The 23,222-nt window shown below is 39.6% G+C and overlaps 1 protein-coding gene across 1 annotated transcript in view; it reads left to right on the top strand.

Annotated features, from left to right (window-relative positions):
- The window catches only part of LOC126213020 (zinc finger protein 83-like), a 96,148-nt gene extending 74,136 nt beyond the window's left edge, over positions 1–22,012 (top strand). Inside the window, exon 7 of the mRNA XM_049940579.1 lies at positions 19,634–22,012. Within this exon, the coding sequence (XP_049796536.1) occupies positions 19,634–21,533 (1,900 nt within the window). The 3' untranslated portion in view covers positions 21,534–22,012. The remainder of the gene's footprint in view (positions 1–19,633) is intronic.
- Positions 22,013–23,222: the final 1,210 nt, after the last annotated feature.

The raw sequence follows: 23,222 nt of genomic DNA, 5'->3' as shown, positions 1-23,222 counted from the left end.
GTTTTACATTGACTCCTTCAATTTTCTCGTTGACACACAGGTCATGTTGCTGAATTTGAGCATTCAACACCTCACAATTCGTAGCACCTCCCTTGATAAGACATTCAGTTCCATTAATTTAGTGTTGATTACCTCCATTTTTTTTGTCAAACGCACGTGCCTTGCATCCTCTGAATGAATGTGCAACACGTGTAAATTTGTACATAGTGTACAATATACTGACACAGGTGCGTTTTGAAGAATCGTTTTGAAATTTTGACTCTCATTCAATTTAGTAGTTTCATCTGTAACCAGCACGCTATACTGAGAGTTACTACAGCAATCCTCACACATAACGAATTCATTGAGTGCCATGTCAGTTACTACATGTACTTGGAAAATATACTTTGAATTCAGATTGTCCTGTTCGATTGTTATAAGGTTGGTGCATCCCAGACCAACAGCTTTGGTATGCCTAAGTATGTCTCACTCAAATAAATTATATTCACTTCCATGTGGCGAGCAAAGCAGAAATGTCGGCGGATATCCTGATTTTCCACGAAGATGTTGCCCAAATGAATATGCTGTTTGGTTTTACGTTTTCAGGGGGTGGAATATCGCTGCTTTTGTTGGCAGTTTAGTATGTTAGTACCTTAACTCCATGCAAAATCTCCTGAAGTAGCTAATATTTTGATTGAAACAGAATTTTTGAAAAATATATATACATGCTCTAAGCGGACTCCCACAGGATATGTCAACAGTGTAAAAAGTAATTATTTTCCGCAGCATGAAACCCCAATAACCAAAGCACCTCTAATATCAGGAAGTAATGGTCCATTCGTCTCGTTCTTCTGGTTTCTACCTTCATCATTGCAGGACCAGTCATTTAAAGACCCTTGGGGTGAGACTGTTTCGTCCACTTAGTCATGGTGGTAACTGTTTATTTACATTGAAATGGAGGGGTTTTATAAACTCCTACTTACAGCTTGGTATATAAACAAACTTAAATAAGATCGTAATCCAGTGCCCACATCCGGTAATGACGAATCATACATTTCCACTTCCATCAATGCACAGAATGCATCATGGAGTCGAGCTATGGTAGTTTCCAATGAGTGGAGATTTTGGCAAGCTATCGACAGTAAATTACTTGGAGAATATGTGACTGCCATGTTTGCCAGCACTCTAGCTCATCCTGTACCGCATTTCATTAAAATGTTAAAAATCAACTCCTGTAGATCTGTGCTCCCTCTGTTGTTAAATATTTTAACTGTACCAGCTCTATCCCCTACAGAGATGGTATGATCACCTGTAACATCAGGGGAGAACAAACTTTTATGTGGAACAAGGCTGACATCTGCTTTGAGACATTGCATTGTCATTGTTGCAAGGCGAATATTACTTTGTCATCACTAAATCGATGGTTTTCAAGAAATTCCACTTACTAGAACTCCCTATTCGGTATTACACTGACAGTAACATGCTTACACCCACTGGTATTCAAACAGTAGGTTTGATTGAACAGCATTATGTTGACACCAGATGCCTGCTGCTGCAACGACTTCACCTTTCCTGCAAGTAAAGCAGATAGTGTTCGTTAGAAGCTTATTTGCTCATTTCCTCTGTTCGTCAGCATTAATACTTAAATTGGCTCACAATGGGGACTTTTGATGCACGACTTGACATCCTTATCCTTTGATGTTTGTCACAAGTGAGCGAATTATTTATCAGTTGCTGTAAGTATATTTTCGCGACATCTACTACTATTATAGTAGTAATGGTATTATTATTTTTATTGTTGTTATTTAGCTTCAAATCCCGTATTTTGTGTGTATTTATCAGGCACATCTATAAGCTTTATAAACTGTGTGGTCCATAGAACCACTGGCTGAATTGCATCACTCCTTTTTTTTGTGTTACTTGCAGCACTTAGATCGCCCAATCCAGTGGTAGCTCTCATAGTAGCAGCAGTAGTACATCAGAGTACTATGAGCTGACATGTTTTAATAAGAAGCGACTTATTTTAAATATTGTCTGTGTTCCTTACCTTCAACTCTTATACTTAGTATATGTCTGTTTATTTACCATGCCAACTCTGGTATGGACAGGTATAGTAATTGCTATGTTCAGATGTGAATGAAGTTGGTGATTCTTCGCTCACAGCTCCAGGTAGTGTTGTCCACCTATTGGTCCACTGCTGCACTCACATTGAGTACTGCCCATACTGAGATTGACCTCTCACTTGGTCCGCAGCTCGTGGTCGTGCGGTAGCATTCTCGCTTCCCACGCCCGGGTTCGATTCCCAGTGGGGTCAGTGATTTTCTCTGCCTCGTGCTGACTGGGTGTTGTGTGCTGCCCTTAGTTTAGTTAGGTTTAAGTAGTTCTAAGTTCTAGGGGACTGATGACCATACACCAGAGCCATTTGAACCTCTCACTTCTGGTAGAGTGGGAAGTCATTCTAGCGTGTGGGTGGCAGTGAAAGAATTTCCATGTTGCTGATCGGAGAGCCTGCTCAGTTTGTCTGATGAACAATTTGATTTCTGTCTATGGCTGATGAAATCCATGAGCCAGATGAAGTCGCTTGCCATGTTCCAGAGAAAGCCTCTCAGTGTGCAAGACAGGACAGAGGGTAGTATTACTGGTGATTGGATGCTCCGGTGTTAGGTGTGTAATGGCACCATTTAGGGAAACGACTGTATAGGAGGGGAAGGAATTCAATGTGCATACTGGGAGGAGTTTTTACAGATGAGAAATGGATGCTTCCAAATGCCATAAAAGGCAGGAATAGCAAGCAGTAGGTGGTGGCTCACGTTGGTGCTGACAATATGTGCCACATTGGATTGGAAGAGGTTCTCTCAGGTTTCAGGCGACTGGCTAGTAAAGACTGCCAGTCTTGTATGCGAGACGAAGGCAGAGCTCACCATCTGAAGCATCATGGGCAGAACTGAAGGTGGTTCTTTTATACAGAGTGGAGTGAATGTCTGAATCAGAGTCCCAGACAGTTCTGCAGCTGTGTAGGTTGCAGATTCCCCAACTAGCGTCAGAAGATGGTGGATTTACGGATTCAGCTAAATGGCTCAGGAGTCAACTACACAAAGGAAGCAGTTCCACGAGTATGCGGATGTGTAGAGGGGACTGGGCTTTTTTTTTTTTTTAATTAGAGGGTCTCAGGTAAGTGCAGAAAGTGCTTCAGTTTCAAAAGCTGCAAGTAGAACACAGAAAGAGGGTAGACACAACACAGTAAGTATCGTAGCTGTAAATTGTCGTAGTTGCATTAGAAAAGATCGAGGGCTGAAAGCTCTAATAGGAAGCACCGAATCTCAAATCGTTATAGGTATTTAAATAAGTTCAGCTGAAATTTTTGAAGCGACCTAAGCATGCTCGCAAAGAATAGATGAAATACATTTGGTGATGTAGTGTTCATTGCTGTTCGAAGTAGTTTACGAGCCGGCCGCGGTGGTCTCGCGGTTCTAGGCGCGCAGTCCGGAACCGTGTGACTGCTACGGTCGCAGGTTCGAATCCTGCCTCGGGCATGGATTTGTGTGACGTCCTTAGGTTAGTTAGGTTTAAGTAGTTCTAAGTTCTAGGGGACAAATGACCACAGCAGTTGAGTCCCATAGTTCTCAGAGCCATTTGAACCATTTGAAGTAGTTTACCTTGTAGTGAAATTTAAGTAGATAGCTCCTGTGAGGTAGTAAGGGTAGCGATCAATGAAAAGTTCTGACCTCAGATGTCATGGTCTATCTGTAAAACTACCTCTTCCTGACGTTTCGTTGCCTACTCTTCGGAGGTGAGTAAACAATGGCTGCCAGGCCATGGATTTCCCGTTTATATAGTGTGCATAGAGGGCACCAACATATGTCACGTGGGGCCGACTATAAATCTGTCTTTGACAAACATCATTATTCTTGAATGAATGTAATCGATCGTCACATCGTTGGAACAAAGTCGACCACAATATCCTGTCTAACTTTAAGCCGTCCTCTTTTGTGTTGAAATCATTGTGGTGGTCCATAATTTCTATAGCTTTCCTATACATACGTGCATAATAATCGATGTTCTGGCTAACACGCATGTCTCACTAAATTTTATTTCATGATCACCTTCCTTAAAAACATGTTTTGCTACAGCTGATTTGTCGGTATATCCCAGTCGACAGTTCCTTTTGTGTTCGGTTGGCCAAACCTTTCCCAATACAGTCCGTAATATTGTGAATAAATAGAAGAAAAACTTTTCCAGCTGACAGTTGTTGCTGCATGTTGTCACATACTTTTCTTCTGGGATGAAGTGCTCGCTCGATGTCGTTGTCGGCGTATCCATTTTTCTTAACAGCCATTCGTAAATTATTTAGATCAACTTGAAAATAAACTTACTAGCTCTGTCCACCAATGTTTTAATGTCACATCTCTTCTGCCTGGGATGATGGTTCGAATGCTTATGGAGGTAATAGTCGATGTGTTTCTATTCTATACACCTTATGCCCTAGAATCCCATTGCCTGTTTAATTGCTAATATGTCCAAAAAATTTAGTTGCCATTTCTCTGTTTCTCCATAGTAAATTGTATCTTTGGATTAATACTATTCAGATACACCAAGAAACCGTACAGTTCCTCTCTACTGTGATTCCATATCACAAAAGTCCCATCCACGTACCGACACCACTTTCAAGGACTTTTTCAGCCCGACTGCAGCGCTTACTGTTCAAAAAATTCCATGAAAAGATTAGCAACAGCTGGACTCAGAGGGCTGCCCGTGGCCACGCCTTCTGTTTGTTCGTGAAACTCATTGTAATACTGGAAATAAGTCATGGCCGGCCGCTGGTGGCCGAGCGGTTCTAGGCGCTTCAGTCTGGAACCGCGCGACCGCTACGATCGCAGGTTCGAATCCTGCCTAGGGCATGGATGTGTGTGATGTCCTTAGGTTAGTTAGGTTTACGTAGTTCTAAGTTCTAGGGGACTGATGACCTGAGATGTTAAGTCCCGTAGTGCTCAGAGCCAAATAAATCATGGACAGGCAATGTTGGGACCTCCAGAGCCTGGCTGCCAGGCATTGACACACTGCTGCCCGCAGTTGCCAAAGAAACGTCAGGAAGTAGTAGTTTTACAGATTGACCACGGCCTCTAAGGCCATAAGTTTTAACTAATGGGGACGCTGACTGTGAAAGCCTACACAGTATGATTATTACGGGTGGAGCTTACACCTACTAACTGAAATAAATTAATAAGTTCCCTTCACCAATGCTCTGATTTGGATGAAACATGCTGAAAAGTTAAAAGAAAACTTGTCATTTGAAATAGGTATGCCACTCGTAGAATTATAGTTGGTGGGGACTTTAGTCTACCCTCGATATATTGGCGAAAATACAATGTCAGTGGAAGGCATAAAATGTCGTCCAAAACCGAACTGAATGGTGTGTCTGAAAATTATTTTGCACAGTGAGTTCAGAAACGCACTGAAAGTGTAAATGGTTGAGAAAACATCTTTGACATCTTAATAACCATGGCCAAACAGGGAGCATATCAGGTACAGGGATTAGTGACAACAATGTTGTTGAGCCATGAAAAGTTCACAAGAGTGAATACTGCAACATCAAAACTCACCAAAATAAACGCATAATACATACCCCAGAAAAAGCAGATAAAAATTCACTTGACACATCCCAAAGAGACAGTTTCCACTCCTTCAGATAAGTCTTTCTAAACATAGTCCAGATGTGGTTTGAACTAAAATAAGTAATAACTGAGAGATACATATCAAATAAATTAATAAGTGGTACTGACACAAAACAGGTCAGACCAGTGTTGGAGAAGCAATGAAATACACATGCCAAATTTAAATGAATGCAAAATCCACAGGATTGGCGAAGTTTTACAGAAGCTCGAAATTTAGTGCAAACTTCAATGAGAGAGGCTTTTAATAGTTTCCAGAACGACACTCTGTGTCGAAATCTAGCAGAAAACCCAAAGAAATTCTGGTTGTATGTTAAGTATACAATTGACAAGGTGCATTAATACCTTCACTGCGTGATAACAATGGTAAAGTTATTGACGACAGTGCTACTAAAGCGAGTTACTGAAGACGAATTTTATCAATTCCTTCACAGGAAAAGCGAAGTATTCCAGAATTCTAATCAAGAATAACTGCCTACTTGAGTAACTTAGAAGTGGGTATCCTAAACGTGGTGGAGTAGCTTAACACTTAAGAAAGGCAATGCCTCTGGGTCAGACTGTACACCACCCAGGTTCTTTTCAGAATATGCTGATACAATAGCTCCATACTTAGCAGTCATATGCAACTCTTCAACTGCAGAAAGATCAGTACCCAAAGACAGGAAAGTAGCACAAATTAGACCGGAACCCAAGAAAGGAAATGGGAGTAATCCGATGAAATGCCCACCCATACCACTAACGCCACTTTGCAGTAGGATTTTGGAAAATATAATCTTTTGAACATTGTGAATTACGTTCAAGATATCATTTATGGACAAATAACACATATTTGGAGAACATAATTCTTGTGAAACACAACAAGCTCTTTATTCTCGCAAAGTAATGACTGATTTGGGCAGATGGATATTACATTGATTCCATATTTTTTGTTTAACAGAAAGCTTTCGACACTGTTCCTCACAAGTGATTTCCGATTACGTTGTGTGCCCCTGGAGTATCATCCTAGTTGTTTGCACTTATTCGTGATTTTGTACCAGGAAGGTAACAGTTCGTAATATGTGACAGAAAGTCATCGAAGTAATATCTGACGTTTCCCAAGTAAGTGTTATAGACCCTCTCTTGTACCTGATCTATGTACACGATTTAAGAGACAATCTGAGCAGCTCTCTTTGATTGTTTGCAGATTATGCTGTCATTTACCTTATTGTGAAGTCATCAGATGATCAAAACGAATTGTGAAGTGATAAAGATATCTGTATGATGTGAAAAATGACATCTGACTGTAAATAATGGAAAGTATGAAGTAAACCAAATGAGTATTGAAAGGAATGTGCTAAATTTCGCTACCACGATAAATCATACAAACCTAAAAGCTGTGAACTCAACTAAATAGTAGGGATTACACTTATGAGTAAATTAAATCATAACATTCATATAGATAATGCTCTGGAGAAAGCAAACCAAAGATTGATTTTTTGGCAGACCACTTGGAAAATGTAACAGGTCTACTAAAGAAACTGCTTACACTGTGCTTGTCTGTCCTCTTGTGGAGTATTGCAGTGTGGTGTGGGACATCAAAGCAATTTAAAGGATAACAGCTCCTTTTGTATTATCACGAAATCAGGGAGAGAGTGCTATGGATACGATACATGAACTGGATGGCGGTAATTAGAACAAAGGCGTTTTTCCCTAGAGCCAGAGATTTTCGTGAAATTTCAAACACGAATTTTGTCGTCAGAGTTTGATAATATTTTTTTGGCGTCCATCTATGTAGGGAGAAATTATCATCATAGAAAAGTACGAGAAATTAGAGCTCACATGAAAAGATGTAACCCTGCACGCAATAAGAGTGGAATGGTAGAGAAGTAAATTAAAAATTATGGTTCTATGCCCATCTGCCACGCCCCTAATCGTGAATTGCAGAGTTATCATGTAGATATAGATCATCAGGCATCATCGTCATCATATATATATATATATATATATATATATATATATATATATATATATATATATATATATATATATATATGCTCGTGGGCTTAGGACATTTAGGTGGTGTGGCTGATAATTGTCTCAGAGCCACTTGCTCTTCACATATTTACCAACACTGTTCTCATTACATTTTCTGGAATACCATAGCAACAATAGCAAATTGCGTCAATATCTAAATCATCAGCACTCCCGTTACAGTGTGCCATGGACAAAAAGTAAATTAACTGAGTATAGAAAATCGAATGCTTAGCAGTGAGATTTCTTGTTTGTTTTTAATATGTACACTCGATGTCTTAATCAGTCATTGTCAAGATGCAAATGCTGAGAGAGTGCTGTGCATAGATGTTTCAAAAAGAAAGTAGAACCTCCTACTGATAAAATAGTAACAAAACATAATGAGAGTTACAGGTAGACCAGTTTTTAAACGTTTCTTGTATGGACAGGCATTTTAAACAATTCGAACATATGCAACACTTCATACATGTTAATTGCAGTGACGTCATACGGCATAATGGGCTCAGAGATGTGAGGTGCACAGGGCAAAGCTGCATGATAGTTGATGGAGCTCTGGCCATGGGAGTGGAGGTGTTCATGGCTGGATGCTTATGCACATAACAGTGAATATGACATGCATTTGAACTGTACTGAAATCTTGGTCCTGTGCATGCTGAGCCGAGGGCACTTGGAATAGGAGCTGATACATGTAAAAGTAGCAGAAGCACAGGGAGGAGGCACAAGGGTCCTCTCATCCCTCTCCCCCCCCCTCCCCTCCCATATACCCTTTCCATCCTGTGCACCTCAGGCACTAGTTCCTTTCCTGTTTTATCTCTAACTCTCCCTTCCTCTCTCTGTCTCCCATGTATCTCCCCCGCCCGTATCTCCAGGTAGGTTGAGATTCCTAAACTGCCAGAAAGCTCTATACAGGCTTATAAATCCATAACCATTCAATGGATTGATAAGGTTTACAGCTCCTGTGGAAACGATACCATCTTTTAACATGGAAAAATGAACTTCCACCCAATAAAAAGTTTTTCACCTTAGGAAGCGCGTTTCTGGCTGGGAAATCTGGAAAATTTGTCTTGTTTGTATATACACCCAGTTAAGAAGGTATGTCTTCCATATGAAATGAAATGAAGTGCCTGTTGAGAAGAAACGCCGTGCACAAGTGGTACAGCTGTTTTATCAGAACAGCAGCACTGCATTGCAGGAATATCATTGAAATAAATGGCTGTGAAGAGACCCCATGTAAATAAATGTGTTGAAGAATACAATAAAGGAATTTGAAGAAATAAGTGAATTGGGTGGTGCAGCAGATTGCCATAGCGGTTGTTGAAGTTGCTTTTAGCTACAGCTGATCATGCAGCAGATGCCTCAAATTCTGCAGTAAGTGCTAGCATTCTCACAGGATCTCTCTCCCCCCTCTCTCACTCTCTCTCCCCTCTCTCTCTCCCTCCCCCCCCCCCCCCACACACACACTACCTCTGACTGTGCCTCCCCCCAGTCAACAGTTAAAAAGATTTGGTGACACATTTTACACTAGTATATCTATAAGGCTCTGAATGTGCTGCTAAAGAAGCCCCAAGATAGGCTACAATGCTTTCATTTTGCCTTCATTTTTGGCATGCATGGAAATGAGCGACTTTTGGCTGGGGAATATTCTTTGGATGGACAAGGCATATTTTACTCTGCACGGGGCTGTGAATGCACAGAACTGTCACATATGGGGGATTTCCTCCTAAATCTTGTGCAGGAACATCCAATGCACCCAGTTTATGTGATAGTGTGGTGTGATTTCACAAGCCCCCTTCATTTTCAGCCAGTGTTCCTCGAAGATAATGACACGTCATGCACCTCTTAGGAGTACAGTCACATCTGAACTTTATAAGGACCTTGTTATGCTACGTGATTCCAACATTTCATGAAAATACATGTACCATTATTTTGATGGTATGTCATTTGTCGAGTGAACCATTGGTTTCATGTAAATTTCAGTATCATCTGCATCATATCTAGGCAGTTTCAAGATATGTGGCCTTCGAGATCCTCTGATATAAATTCATGTGACATGTGGATGTTGGGATATGTGAAAGATTTATTGGGGATGTATCCAGATACCCCTGATCAATAAGCTATCATATGATGACAGTCAATCTGATTACACTGTATATGATATAGACAACTATTAACTATGTCATGTCATGGATACATCATGTTGCAGAGTCAGTAGACCATTTTGAATATGTGACTTCTGATCATATCCTAACAAATGTACCAGAACCACCATTATCATTGGTCTGATCGTTCTTCTCTTTTTCCTGCCTGATAGCTCATTCTCACTGCTTATAGCGCCATATTTTCACCTGGTGGCGGAAAGTGAAAAATTCTTTTTCAGCATGCTCTGTGAGGACACCAGTTAATATACATCCTACAATGTTACAGCATCCTGCAAAGTATAGAGCCCACACTGCAGCACCCCGAACACTCTCAGTTTAATTAAAATCAGTTAAAACCCCTCGGATAGATTTCTTGTTATGAAAACAGGGTGCTTTTCAGACGATTTTACCCTCGGTAAATTCATAATAAAGTTGCTATGACGTCTAGCAGATACCACACTCGTTCTATGATTGCCACTCAGCAGGGGTTTTTGTCAACAGATTGTGTTTATTGTTATTACAGTGTAATAATTGTAGTGACCTCTGTCAGTGTCTTTTACAATATGCAGTGTGCCCCATGTCTCCCTAACCATTCAAACCAGTCTGATCAGACTTCTTATTCTCCATGAGTTCTGTTCACAGCTCGTGATCTAGTAGCTAACATTGCTGCTTCTGGATCATGGGGTCCTGGGTTCGATTCCTGGCTGGGTTGGGGACCTTCTCTGCCTAATGACTGGGTGTTTGCATTGTCCTCATCATTTGATCATCATCGTCATCATCATTCGTGACAGTGGCTACATTGGACTGTGTAAAAAAAAACACTGTGTAAAAATTGGGACTGATGACTGTGCAGTTGAGCGACCCACATGATTTCTGAGAGTAAGAGAACTGTACTTCAACGTATATTTGGGTAAATGATTTATGAAGTTGTGATGACACTAATATTCATCAAGATTACATGATGGAAATTGGTGATACAAATTCAGAAAATGGCTTGGTAGTAGTAGTGGTCGTGGTGGAAATGAGAACAGAAGACATACTCATATCACCATGACTCCTGCTTTTATTGTAGGGGAAACTCAAATGGAGGCATGCACAATCCAAGCAATGTTTATGCTAGACAATATAACATTGCTTTGCAGATTCCTGTCCTGTGACTAAGTGGTAATGCGTTGGTCAGGAATCGAGACATTGAGCTAGAAATCAGGTGTACTTTTCCCTGAAGATATTTTAGATGAGATTCAACAGTGATGAAACAAAATCTTGATAATATAAAAATGTTCAAAAGAACATACCTTCTTTGCATGATATTAATGTTTCTGAGATAAGATTTAATAGTCTTGCTTGTATTCACAACAGTCTCCAACCCTGGCATCAAGTGCATCGAGTATCTTTCCTTAGTAGGTGGAACCAGATGTAATAGTTTCACGGTGATGTAAGAAACGACCCACCAGGGTAGCCGAGAGCACTAACACACTGCTTCCTGGATTCCAGTAGGCGTGCTGACCCCGGATCGAATCTACCTGGCAGATAACGACGAAGGGCCAGTGTGCCGGCCAGCCTGGATGTGGTTTTTAGGTGGTTTTCTACAGCCTGCTAGGTGAATAGCAGGCTTGTCCCCACATTCCACCTTAGTTACACAGCTTGCAGACATTCCCATTTTCCCATGGATTACACTGGATGCAAACAGTTGGGGTACACTAATTCACTAATTATGTCCCAGAACAGGGGGGGGGGGAGGGACTTTGGGAATGGTGACCCCATCGTGATACTAGCCTGTATATGTAATGGCACTTTGCAACCAGCGTCGGCCAAAAGACTGAGTAAAGGTTGCAAATTCCCATTGATCCCCCAACCCAACTAGTTCTTGGGTAGAAGGGTGCTGGCGTAGATAAATCGAATGTGAGAAACTGTTTTTGTTCATAATGACAGCCCTTTCGTTGAAAAATTGAGAGAACAAAGGAAGGAATAAAATAGAGGTAACAGCTATCATGCCAAACTTTTTAACAAATGTGGTGTAAACCATCAGCAGTGTTATTGTCCAGGCTGTAGTATATGTGTTGATAAAATACATGTGCGCTTCCATCATCACTGCAACCATCAAAAAGAAACGCAAAGTATATCTATTTAAAAAAGCTGATAAAAATGCTCTTAACGCCCTCTTAAGAGACAGTTTTCACTCCTTCCGATCTGATCATGTAAGTGTAGAAAAGTTGTGGTATGTTTTCAAAGAGATAGTATCGACAGCAATTGAGAGATAAATACCACATAAATTAATAAGTGATGGCACTCATCCCCCATGGTACACTAGGTGGGTCAGATCGTTGTTGCAGAAGCAACGAAAAAAGCATGCCAAATTTAAAAGAGCGCAAAATCCTCAAGATTGGCAAAGTTGTACAGAAGTTCGAAATATGGCGCATACTTCAATGCGAGATGCTTTCGATAATGTCCACAACGAAATTCTGTCTCGAAATCTGGCAGAAAACTGAAAGACATTCTGGTCATACATAAGGCACACCAGTGGCAACACGCAATACCTTGACTGCGAGATAACAACGGTGAAGTCACTGAAGATAGTGCCACTAAAGCAGATTTATTAAACACGGTTTTCCGAAACACCTTCACCAAAGAAGATGAAGTAAATATTCCTGAATTCCAATCAAGAACAACTGCCAAGATGAGAAACATAGAATTAGATATCCTCGGAGTAACAAAGCAGCTTAAATCACTTAATAATGGCAAAGCCTCCGGTCCAGATTGTATACCAGTCAGGTTTCTCTCAGAGTATGCTGATAAAATAGCTCCATATTTAGCAATTATATACGACAACTCGCTCACCGAAAGATCCGTACCTAAAGACTGAAAAATTGCACAAGTCACACAAATACCCAAAAAGGGAAGTAGGAGTAACCCGCTAAATTACAGACCTATATCACTAACGTCAATTTGCAGTTGGGTTTTGGAACATATACTGTATTCAAACATTATGAAGTACCTCGAAGAAAACGATTTATCGACATATAGTCAGCATGGTTTCAGAAAATATCGTTCTTGTGAGACACAACTGACTCTTTATACTCGTGAAGTAATAAGTGTTATCGACAAGGAATGTCAAATTGATTCCATATTTTTAGATTTACAGAAGGCTTTCGATACTGTTCCTCACAGGCGTCTTCTAACCAAACTGTGTGCCTTCAGAATATCGCCTCAGTTGTGCGACTGGATTCGTGATTTCATGTCATAAAGGTCACAGTTCGTACTAATAGACGGAAAGTCATCGAGTAAAACAAGTAATATCCGGCGTTCCCCAAGGAAGTGTTATAGGCCCTGCTATTGTTCCTGATCTATATTAACATCAGAGACAATCTGGGTAGCTGTCTTAAATTGTTTGCAGATGATGCTGTCATTTACCGTCTTCTAAAGTTATCAGATGATAGAAACGACTTGCAAAATGATTTACATAAGATATCTGTATGGTTCAGAAAGTGGCATCTGACCCTGAATAAGGGAAAGTATGAAGTTATTCAGATGAGTCTTAAAAGAAGTGTGCTAAATTACAATTACGCGATAAGTCACACAAAACTGAAGGCTGTAAATTCAACTAAATTCTTAGGGATTACAAATAACCTAAATTCTAACGATCACATAGATAATATTGTGGGTAGAGAAAAAGGGACAGAAGGAAACATAGTAGGTGAATATGGATGGGGGTAAAAAATGAAAGAGGAAGCCATCTGGTAGAACTTTGCACAGAGCATAACTTAATCATAGCTAACACTTAGTTAAAGAATCATAAAAGTAGGTTGTACACATGGAAGAATCCTGGAGATACTAAAATGAATCAGATAGATTATATAATGGTAAGACAGAGACTTATGAACCAGGTTTTAAATTGTAAGACATTTCCAGGGGCAGATGTGGACTGTAACCACAGTCTATTGGTTATGAACTGTATATTAAAACTGAAGAAACTGCAATGGGAATTTAAGGAGATGGGATCTGGATAAACAGACTAACTGAGAGGTCATACAGAGTTTCAGGGAGAGCATAATGGAACAATTGTCACGAATGGGGGAAAGAAATACAGTAGAAGAAGAATAGGTAGCTTTGAGGAATGAAATAGTGAAGGCAGCTGAGGATCAAGTAGGTAAAAAGACGAGGGCTAGTAGAAATCCCTGGGTAACAGAAGAAATATTGAATTTAATTGATGAAAGGAGAAAATATTAAAATGCAGGAAAGGAAGCAGGCAAAAAGGAATACAAACGTCTCAAAAATGAGATCGACAGGAAGTGCAAAATGGCCAAGCAGGGATGGCTAGAGGACAAATGTAAGGCTGTAAAGGCTTATCTCACTAGGGGTAAGGTAGATACTGCCTACAGGAAAATTAGAGAGACCTTTGGAGGAAAGAGAGCCACTTGTATGAATATCAAGAGCTCAGATGGAAACCCAGCCCTAAGCAAAGAAGGAAAAGCAGAAAGGTGGAAGGAGTATACAGGGTGTTACAAAAAGGTACGGCCAAGTTTCAGGAAACATTCCTGACAAACAAAGAAAGAAAATATGTTATGTGGGCATGTGTCCGGAAATGCTTACTTTCTATGTTAGAGGTCATTTTATTACTTCTCTTCAAATCACATTAATCATGGAATGGAAACACACAGCAACAGAACGTACTAGCGTGAGTTCAAACACTTTGTTACAGGAAATTTTCAAAATGTCCTCCATTAGCGAGGATACATGCATCCACCCTCCCTCGCATGGAATCCCTGATGCACTGATGCAGCCCTGGAGAATGGCGTATTGTATCACAGCCGTCCACAATACGAGCATGAAGAGTCTACATTTGGTACCGGGGTTGCGTAGACAAGAGCTTTCAAATGCCCCCATAAATGAAAGTCAAGAGGGTTGAGGTCAGGAGAGCGTGGAGGCCATGGAATTGGTCTGCCTCTACCAATCCATCGGTCACCGAATCTGTTGTTGAGAAGCGTACGAACACTTCGACTGAAATGTGCAGGAGCTCCATCATGCATGAACCACATGTTGTGTCGTACTTGTAAAAGCACATGTTCTAGCAGCACAGGTAGAGTATTTCGTATGAAATCATGATAACGTGCTCCATTGAGCGTAGGTGGAAGAACATGGGGCCCAATCAAGACATCACCAACAATGCCTGCCCAAACGTTCACGGAAACCTGTGTTGATGACGTGATTGCACAATTGCGTGCGGATTTTCGTCAGGCCACACATGTTGATTGTGAAAATTTACAATTTGATCACGTAAAAATGAAGAGAACATTTGCACTGAAATGAGGATTGACACATTGTTGGATGAACCATTCACAGAAGTGTACCCGTGGAGGCCAATCAGCTGCTGACAGTGCCTGCACACGCTGTACACGGTGCGGAAACAACTGGTTCTCCCGTAGCACTCTCCGTACAGTGACGTGGTCATCGTTACCTTGTACAGCAGCAACTTCTCTGGTGCTGACATTAGGGTTATCGTCAACTGCACGAAGAATTGCCTCGTCCATTGCAGGTGTCCTCGTCGTTCTAGGTCTTTCCCAGTCGCAAGTCATAGGCTGGAATGTTCCATGCTCCCTAAGACGCCGATCAATTGCTTCGAACGTCTTCCTGTCGGGACACCTATGTTCTGGAAATCTGTCTCAATACAAACACACTGCACCACTGCTATTGCCCCGTGCTAATCCATGCATCAATTGGGCATCTCCCAACTCCGCATTTGTAAACATTGCACTGACTGCAAAACTACATTCGTGATGAACACTAACCTGTTGATGCTACGTACTGATGTGCGTGATGATAGTACTGTAGAGCAATGAGTCGCATGTCAACACAAGCACCGAAGTCAACATTACCTTTCTTCAATTGGGCCAACTGGCAGTGGATCGAGGAATTACAGTACATACTGACGAAACTAAAATGAGCTCTAACAAGGAAATTAAGCGTTTCCGGACACATGCCCACATAACATCTTTTCTTTATTTGTGTGTGAGGAATGTTTCCTGAAAATTTGGCTGTACCTTTTTGTAACACCCTGTATAGAGGGTCTCTACTAGTGCGATTTGCTTGAGGAAAATATTATGGAAATGGAAGAGGATTTAGATGAAGATGAAATGGGAGATATGATACTGCATAAAGAGTTTGACAGAGCACTGAAAGACCTGAGTCGAAACAAGGCCCCGGGAGTGGACAACATTCCATTAGAACTACTGAAGGCTTTGGAAGAGCCAGTCCTGACAAAACTCTACCATCTGGTGCGCAAGATCTATGAGACAGGCGACATACCCTCGACTTCAAGAAGAATATGATAATTGCAAACCTGAAGAAAGTAGGTGTTGACAGAAGTGAAAATTACCGAAGTATCAGTTTAATATGTCACAGCTGCAAAATACTAACGTGAATTCTTTATAGACGACTGGAAAAACTGTTACAGGCCGGCTTCTGGGAAGATCAGTTTGGATTCCGTAGAAATATTGGAACATGTGAGGAATACTGACTCTACGACTTATCTTAGAAGAAACATTAAGGAAAGGCAAACCTATGTTTCTAGCATTTGTAGACTTAGAGAAAGCTTTTGACAATTTTGACTGGAATACTCTCTTTCAAATTCTAAAGGTGGCAGGGGTAAAATACAGGGAGTTGAAGGCTATTTACATTTTGTACAGATAACAGATGGCAATTAAGAGTAGAGGGGCATGAAAGGTAAGCGGTGGTCGGGAAGGGAGTGAGACAGGGTTGTAGCCTCTCCTCGATGTTATTTAATCTGTATATTGAGCGAGCAGTAAAGGAAACAAAAGGAAAAATTCGGAGTAGGTATTAAAATCCATGGAGAAGAAATAAAAACTTTGAGGTTCGTGATGACATTGTAATTATGTTGGATACACCAAAGGACTTGAAAGAGCAGCTGAACAGAATGTACAGTGTTTTGAAAGGAGGATATAAGATGAACATCAACAAAAGCAAAACGAGGATAATGGAATGTAGTCGGGTGATGCTGAGGGAATTAGATTAGGAAATGAGACACTTAAAGTAGTAGATGAGTTTTGCTATTTGGGGAGAAAAATAACTGACAATGGACGAAGTAGATAGGATATAAAATGTAGACTGGCAATGGCAAGGAATGCGTTTCTGAAGAAGAGAAATTTGTTAACATCGAGTACAGATTTAAGTGTCAGGAGGTCGTTTCTGAAAGTATTTGTATGGAGAATAAATAGTTTGGACAAAAAGAGAAGAGAAGCTTTCGAAATGTGGTGCTACAGAACAATGCTGAAGATTAGATGGGTAGATCACATAACTAATGAGGAGGTACTGAATAGGATTGGGGAGAAGAGGAGTTAGTGGCACAACTTGACCAGAAGAAGGGATCGGTTGGTAGAACATGTTTTGAGGCATCAAGGGATCACAAATTTAGCATTGGAGGGCAGTGTGGAGGGTAAAAATCGTAGAATAAGACCAAGAGATGAATACACCAAACAGATGCAGAAGGATGTAGGTTGCAGTAGGTACTGGGAGATGAAGAAGCTTGCACAGGATAGAGTAGCATGGAGAGCTGCATCAAACCAGTCTCAGGACTGCAGACCACAACAACAACATCAGAGCAGACCAAAGACTCCAATTCATTGGCAGAACACTTAGAAGGTGCAACAGGTCTACTAAAGAGACTGCTTACACCACGCTTGTCCACACTTTTCTGGAGTATTGCTGTGTGGTGTGGGATCTGTGTCAGATGGGACTGACGGATGACACTGACAAAAGTACAAAGAAGGGCAGCTCGTTTTGTATTATCGCGAAGTAGGGGACATAGTGTCAGAGACATGGTATATGAATTGGAGTGGCAGTCATGAAAACAAAGGCGTTTTTCGTTGCGACAGGATCTCATGAAATTTGAATCGCCAGTTTTCTCCTCCGATTGTGAAAACATTCTGTTGGCACCCACTTACATAGGGAGAAATGATCATCACGATAAAATAAGAGAAATCAGGGCTCGTACAGAAAAATTTAAGTGCTCGTTTTTCCTGCACGCCGTTCGAGAGTGGAATTGTAGAGAGTGAGTTCGAAAGTGATTCATTGAACCATCTGCGAGGCACTGTGAATAGCAGAGTAATTGTGTAGATGTAGATGAATAGTTTATCAATGTACCTGCCACACGAAATGTTGTGCAGTAAAGATTAGGGATATGACACAAGCACCCAGTATCTACACAATGCTCATATGGTGGTCTCTCAAACAATTGATAAATAATTAACATCAAAATTTATTTATTGCTAAAGCTTTCCAGAAATTCTGTTTCTTATTCTGGTTTGTTTACGGTTGACTGGCATGTTGTAAAATTTTAATTGTAAATTTTATTTCTAGTACTTTGAGAAACAGAAAGATATTTGTTTGAAACCTTATTTGCATATTTTTCTGATTTGTTTTATCATTATTAGTGTTCAGTTACTTAAGTACATATGTATGAAAATACAAGTTGTAAATTATTGAGTTATAAAAGTTACAATATTTAGTGATTCAGTTGTCAACTTCTAGAATGTGACACACCAGTTACATTTAAAAAATCGTGTGATCCAATTAACTGTTCAAAAACACTCGAAATTTACCAGATACCATGCCAAAACAAAACTATATACTCATCACAGTGCAAAAAAGTGAAAAGGTACAGTCAGAACAAAAGAAAACTCTGGAGCCTGCACACCTTCAGTAGTTTGTAATGTTTCATATCCGAGTGATGTACATACTGGGGACCTGAAAAGCATTACAGTTCTGTTCTGTGGGAAAGGGTTTAACTGCAGGTATAATAATGAAACCCAGATACTACAGGTGTAGCTCATGCATCAGCTGTTATCACTGCCACTCAGTATGTAGTGTTACCCTTCAGTATTTAATGGGTGATGATGTGACCATTTATGTGTGTGTCCTTCAGTCAACGGTGTTCTGCAATGCCAGGAGTCCAGATGTTGGGAAGATGTAAAAATTTTCAAAAAGGCTCACTCCAAGTGTACTATAAACTTTGCAACCATTTCCATCTGTTCAGACAGTATTTCCATTTGTGAAAGGCTTCATACAAGTTTCAGTGCCAAAAACAGTTTTAGTTTAAACCCATCTGCAAGTGTGTCATTCACATTTATTCATCAGTATGCAAATTTATTCCCTTGATTGATGTCACATTGATTCTTGTTCATGAACAGTCATTGTCCAGCTGATCTTCATCCATTGTAGATAACTAATGAAAATATTGATGCTTGCACTATTAATTGATTTATTTGGAATGAAACAAAATAAATTGTTTACCAAGTGAAATAAATATACCATTTCTAGAGGTGAAAATGTTGGCGAAACAAAGAGAATGCACTTACAGAGCTTACATAATGGAAGAGAACATTTACAAATTATTTCTCTTAAATAAATCTGTAATACCTTGAACTTAAAAATTTTGAATTAAAACATGTAACTGATACATTTTTGATACATTTAATAGATTGTTGTAGACTATTGACTTGTAGCACTGTATTTTAAAAAGATTGTAACATGTGAAAGTGAAGTATTTTAGTTCTCATCTAAAGATTTCAGATCAAATCGGCAGTGACTCAGAATAATCATTATTGAATTTCCTCTGGTTATTTTCGTTTTAAACCACTTTTACCTCATCAGTTCTTTGCTTCTGGTGGAATATTATAATTTTAAATCAGTAACAGTTACTGAATATGTAAATTCTTATGCACTTTTAGGACTTCTGGCCTATAGTACTAGATTTATGGTCACTCAAATATTGTTTCTTTGTTGTAAATCTCAATATTTAACATTATCCTCCTCACTCTTCAGATTTACTCAGACTACTGGTGGAAGTTGTAGCATATCATGTGAAGAAACTTGTCACCATAGACTGGTCCAGGATGAGTTGGTGATAGACATGGAGAAGTCAACACATGGGTTCAGTACCAATGCAGAAGATGTGACTATTGATAAGGAATGCACAGTTGCCACCCAATATGACTGTAGTACGAGGGAAAAGGAATTACATGTATATAGCTGTAATTTCTGCCAACAGAGCTTTTCTTCAAAATACAGACTCATAATGCATGTGTTTATGCACATTGATGGAACGCAACCACCTTCGTATGTTTGTAAGTGGTGTGGTGAGGTATTTCACAGTAATGTTGGCTTGAAAAAGCATATGAGAATGAGTGAGAATTGTCAAGTTTTAACTGCTGACAGTCATGAAAAATATGGACATAGTGATGAGCATGAAACAACTAACTTGTTGGATAGCGAGGGAGAAGTTTCTGTCACAGAACACAATGAGCAGTCTTCATGTAAGGAAACTTGGAAAGATTCAAAGAAGCCCTCTAATGACATGTGTAACACACATATGACAAATGATAGAGACAAAACAAGTAATTATGGAACTTTGTCTATAGCTGTTAATGTCAGTGCCCAGGCTGATCTACTTACTGCAAACAGAACTCACAGATGTGGTATTTGTGGCAAATTGTTTGCTAGGTCATGTGATCTCAAGACACATGTTTACATTCATACTGGGAAAAGACTTCACAAATGTGATATTTGTGACAAATGGTTTGCCCAGTCACGTTATCTAAAGGCTCACACATTAATTCACACTCGACAGAAACCTCACAAATGTGTGATGTGTGGGGAATCTTTTGCTAGGGCAAACCATCTCAAAACACACACATTGCTTCACACTGGAAAGAAACTTCACAAATGTGAGATTTGTGGGAAATCTTTTGCTGGGGCAGGCGTTCTCAAGAATCACAGTTTAATTCACACTGGAAAGAAACCACACAAATGTGAGATTTGTGGGAAATCTTTCACTATGTCAGGACATCTCAGAAATCACGTATTAATTCACACTGGAAAGAAACGGCACAAATGTGAGATTTGTGGGAAATCTTTTGCTAGGGCACACCATCTCAAGACACATACATTATTTCACACTAGAAAGAAAACTCACAAATGTGAGATTTGTAGGAAATATTTTACTACATTAAGCCATCTTAACAGACATGTATTAATTCACACTGGAAAGAAACCTCACAAATGTGAGATGTGTGGGAAATCTTTTGCTATGAAAGACGAACTCAACAGACATGTATTCTTTCACACTGGAAAGAAACCTCACAAATGTGAGATTTGTGGGAAATGTTTTGCCATGTCAAGCGATCTCAAGATACACACATTCATTCACACTGGAATCAAACCTCATAAATGTCAGTTTTGTGGGAAATGTTTTGCCATGTCAAGCTATCTCAAAATACACACACTAATTCACACTGGAATCAAACCTCATAAATGTGAGATTTGTGGGAAATCTTTTACTATCATAGGCAATCTTAAGAAACACAGGTTAATTCACACTGGAAAGAAACCTCACAAATGTGAGATTTGTGGGAAATGTTTTGCCATGTCAAGAGATCTCAAGGTACACACATTCATTCACACTGGAATCAAACCTCATAAATGTCAGTTTTGTGGGAAATGTTTTGCCATGTCAAAGTATCTCAAAATACACACACTAATTCACACTGGAATCAAACCTCATAAATGTGAGATTTGTGGGAAATCTTTTACTATCATAGGCAATCTTAAGAAACACAGGTTAATTCACACTGGAAAGAAACCTCACAAATGTGAGATCTGTAGGAAATCTTTTGCTACATCAGGTGATCTCAAGACACATGCATTTGAACACACTGGAAGTTGACCTCACAAATGTGGTATCTGTGACAGAAGTTTCACTTACTTGGACACTCTCAAGACACATGCATTACTTCACATCAGAAAGAAACTGTAAGTATGTGTTAGTTTACACAAGTAGGTTTTCGTGGTTGGTACCCTCAAGGCCTATAAAATAATGTATGTACCAGGGGACAATAAATTGTACTTTCTGTGAAATAACATTAAAATCTCGTAGAATTGTGAAAAAACTTGCAATGATGTGTACTATAGAGTGCTAACAGATAATGTGACAAAAAAATTCATATCTGTAGCTTCAGATGTCAAGAAATGGTATTACCAAATACTCCAGAAACATGAATCAAATGTGTTTTTGTCATTAGCACTGCTCCTTTTTCCTATCGATCTTGCGACAAGAAGATTGTGATTTGTGATAAATCCTTACATTTGTCAGTAATCATAAGTATCTTGCAATATTCAGTATAAAGCCAAGGAAATGTCATGACTTGCTGCTTATTATTTCAAACAAAGTCATCATGTAGTGCTTGTAACTCTGTATTTTAGAAACAGTGACAGTAAAAATATATTCATGGCACTTGCTTCATTCCGGCTAGTAAACTCAATACTGGAGAAACATGATTATAAAAATTATTTTACTCAGATGTTTTCTCAAGAAATTTGGTGTGTCATTAATAGTGTGTACATTTATGTTCTGTTAGTACTAATCCTGGAATAGTAAACATAACAACAAATACAGGAACCTGCTTAATAGCATGCTTGTCCACCTTTGGAATACAGTACTTTGACAATTCTACATGATATGGACTCGACACATCATTTACATGTTTCTGGGTGTATGTTGCACCACTTGTATTCCACACGTTCAGATCAGCTAAATGGTATGGTCAAGACATCAGTGTTAGTTACCATGCTACTCAGACCAATGTGAAGTCGTTCTGCACATGTGACATGGACAATTATCGGTATGGAAACATACAGTGACCATATGTTCCAGAGCCACACATTCAACAATGTACATTGAACTGTGGGTTCAAACACGTGTATGACTGCTCCAGCATTGTTTTATGTAATTAGATATGGCATATATTGCCACATGTCCAGCTCTACAGAGCAGGCAAGCTTCTTACCTCCTAGATTTGTGATGAAGTACAGATGTATTACTTCTTTTCATAAGGTTATGGATTTATCACCTTTCAGCCACTTTCCACAGATGTTCACAACAGTAGCATAGATCCATTGTACCAGCATCACCACTTTTGAGGTGCTAGTTCCCAACTGCAATGCCACTGTAATTTGCCCTTTGCTAAAGTCACTTACATCATTAAATTTACGTGTTCGCAGCCCATCTTATTGATAGAACAATTCTTTGTAAACTTCTGGTCTGCTTATACACTTGTAATCTGTTTACCGCATCATGTGCATACAACGTGGCGTTCATTCTCCTCATGAACAGTGTTCATGACATTTTTGCCCATCAGTGCATCTTCATGTAAATGGGTCAGATGCGGAAATGTGTAATCTAAGAAATTCATCATGCTTGGTTGCCATTTGCACTAGTGCACAATAGCTATATTTTTTGTGAAAAATTTTTGTTTCACAAAGCTCTGTACATGATTCATAGATGATATAGGTTAATGTTATCCACCAAAGCTCTTAATTATTTCTTCAGCATTTAATACTGCGTAAGTTCTACAAA

Source organism: Schistocerca nitens, chromosome 11 (genome assembly GCF_023898315.1).
Source record: "Schistocerca nitens isolate TAMUIC-IGC-003100 chromosome 11, iqSchNite1.1, whole genome shotgun sequence".
NCBI classification, from domain to species: domain Eukaryota; kingdom Metazoa; phylum Arthropoda; class Insecta; order Orthoptera; family Acrididae; genus Schistocerca; species Schistocerca nitens.
The sequence above is the reverse complement of the archived record's forward strand: the minus strand, read 5'-3'. Positions and strand labels throughout refer to the sequence as shown.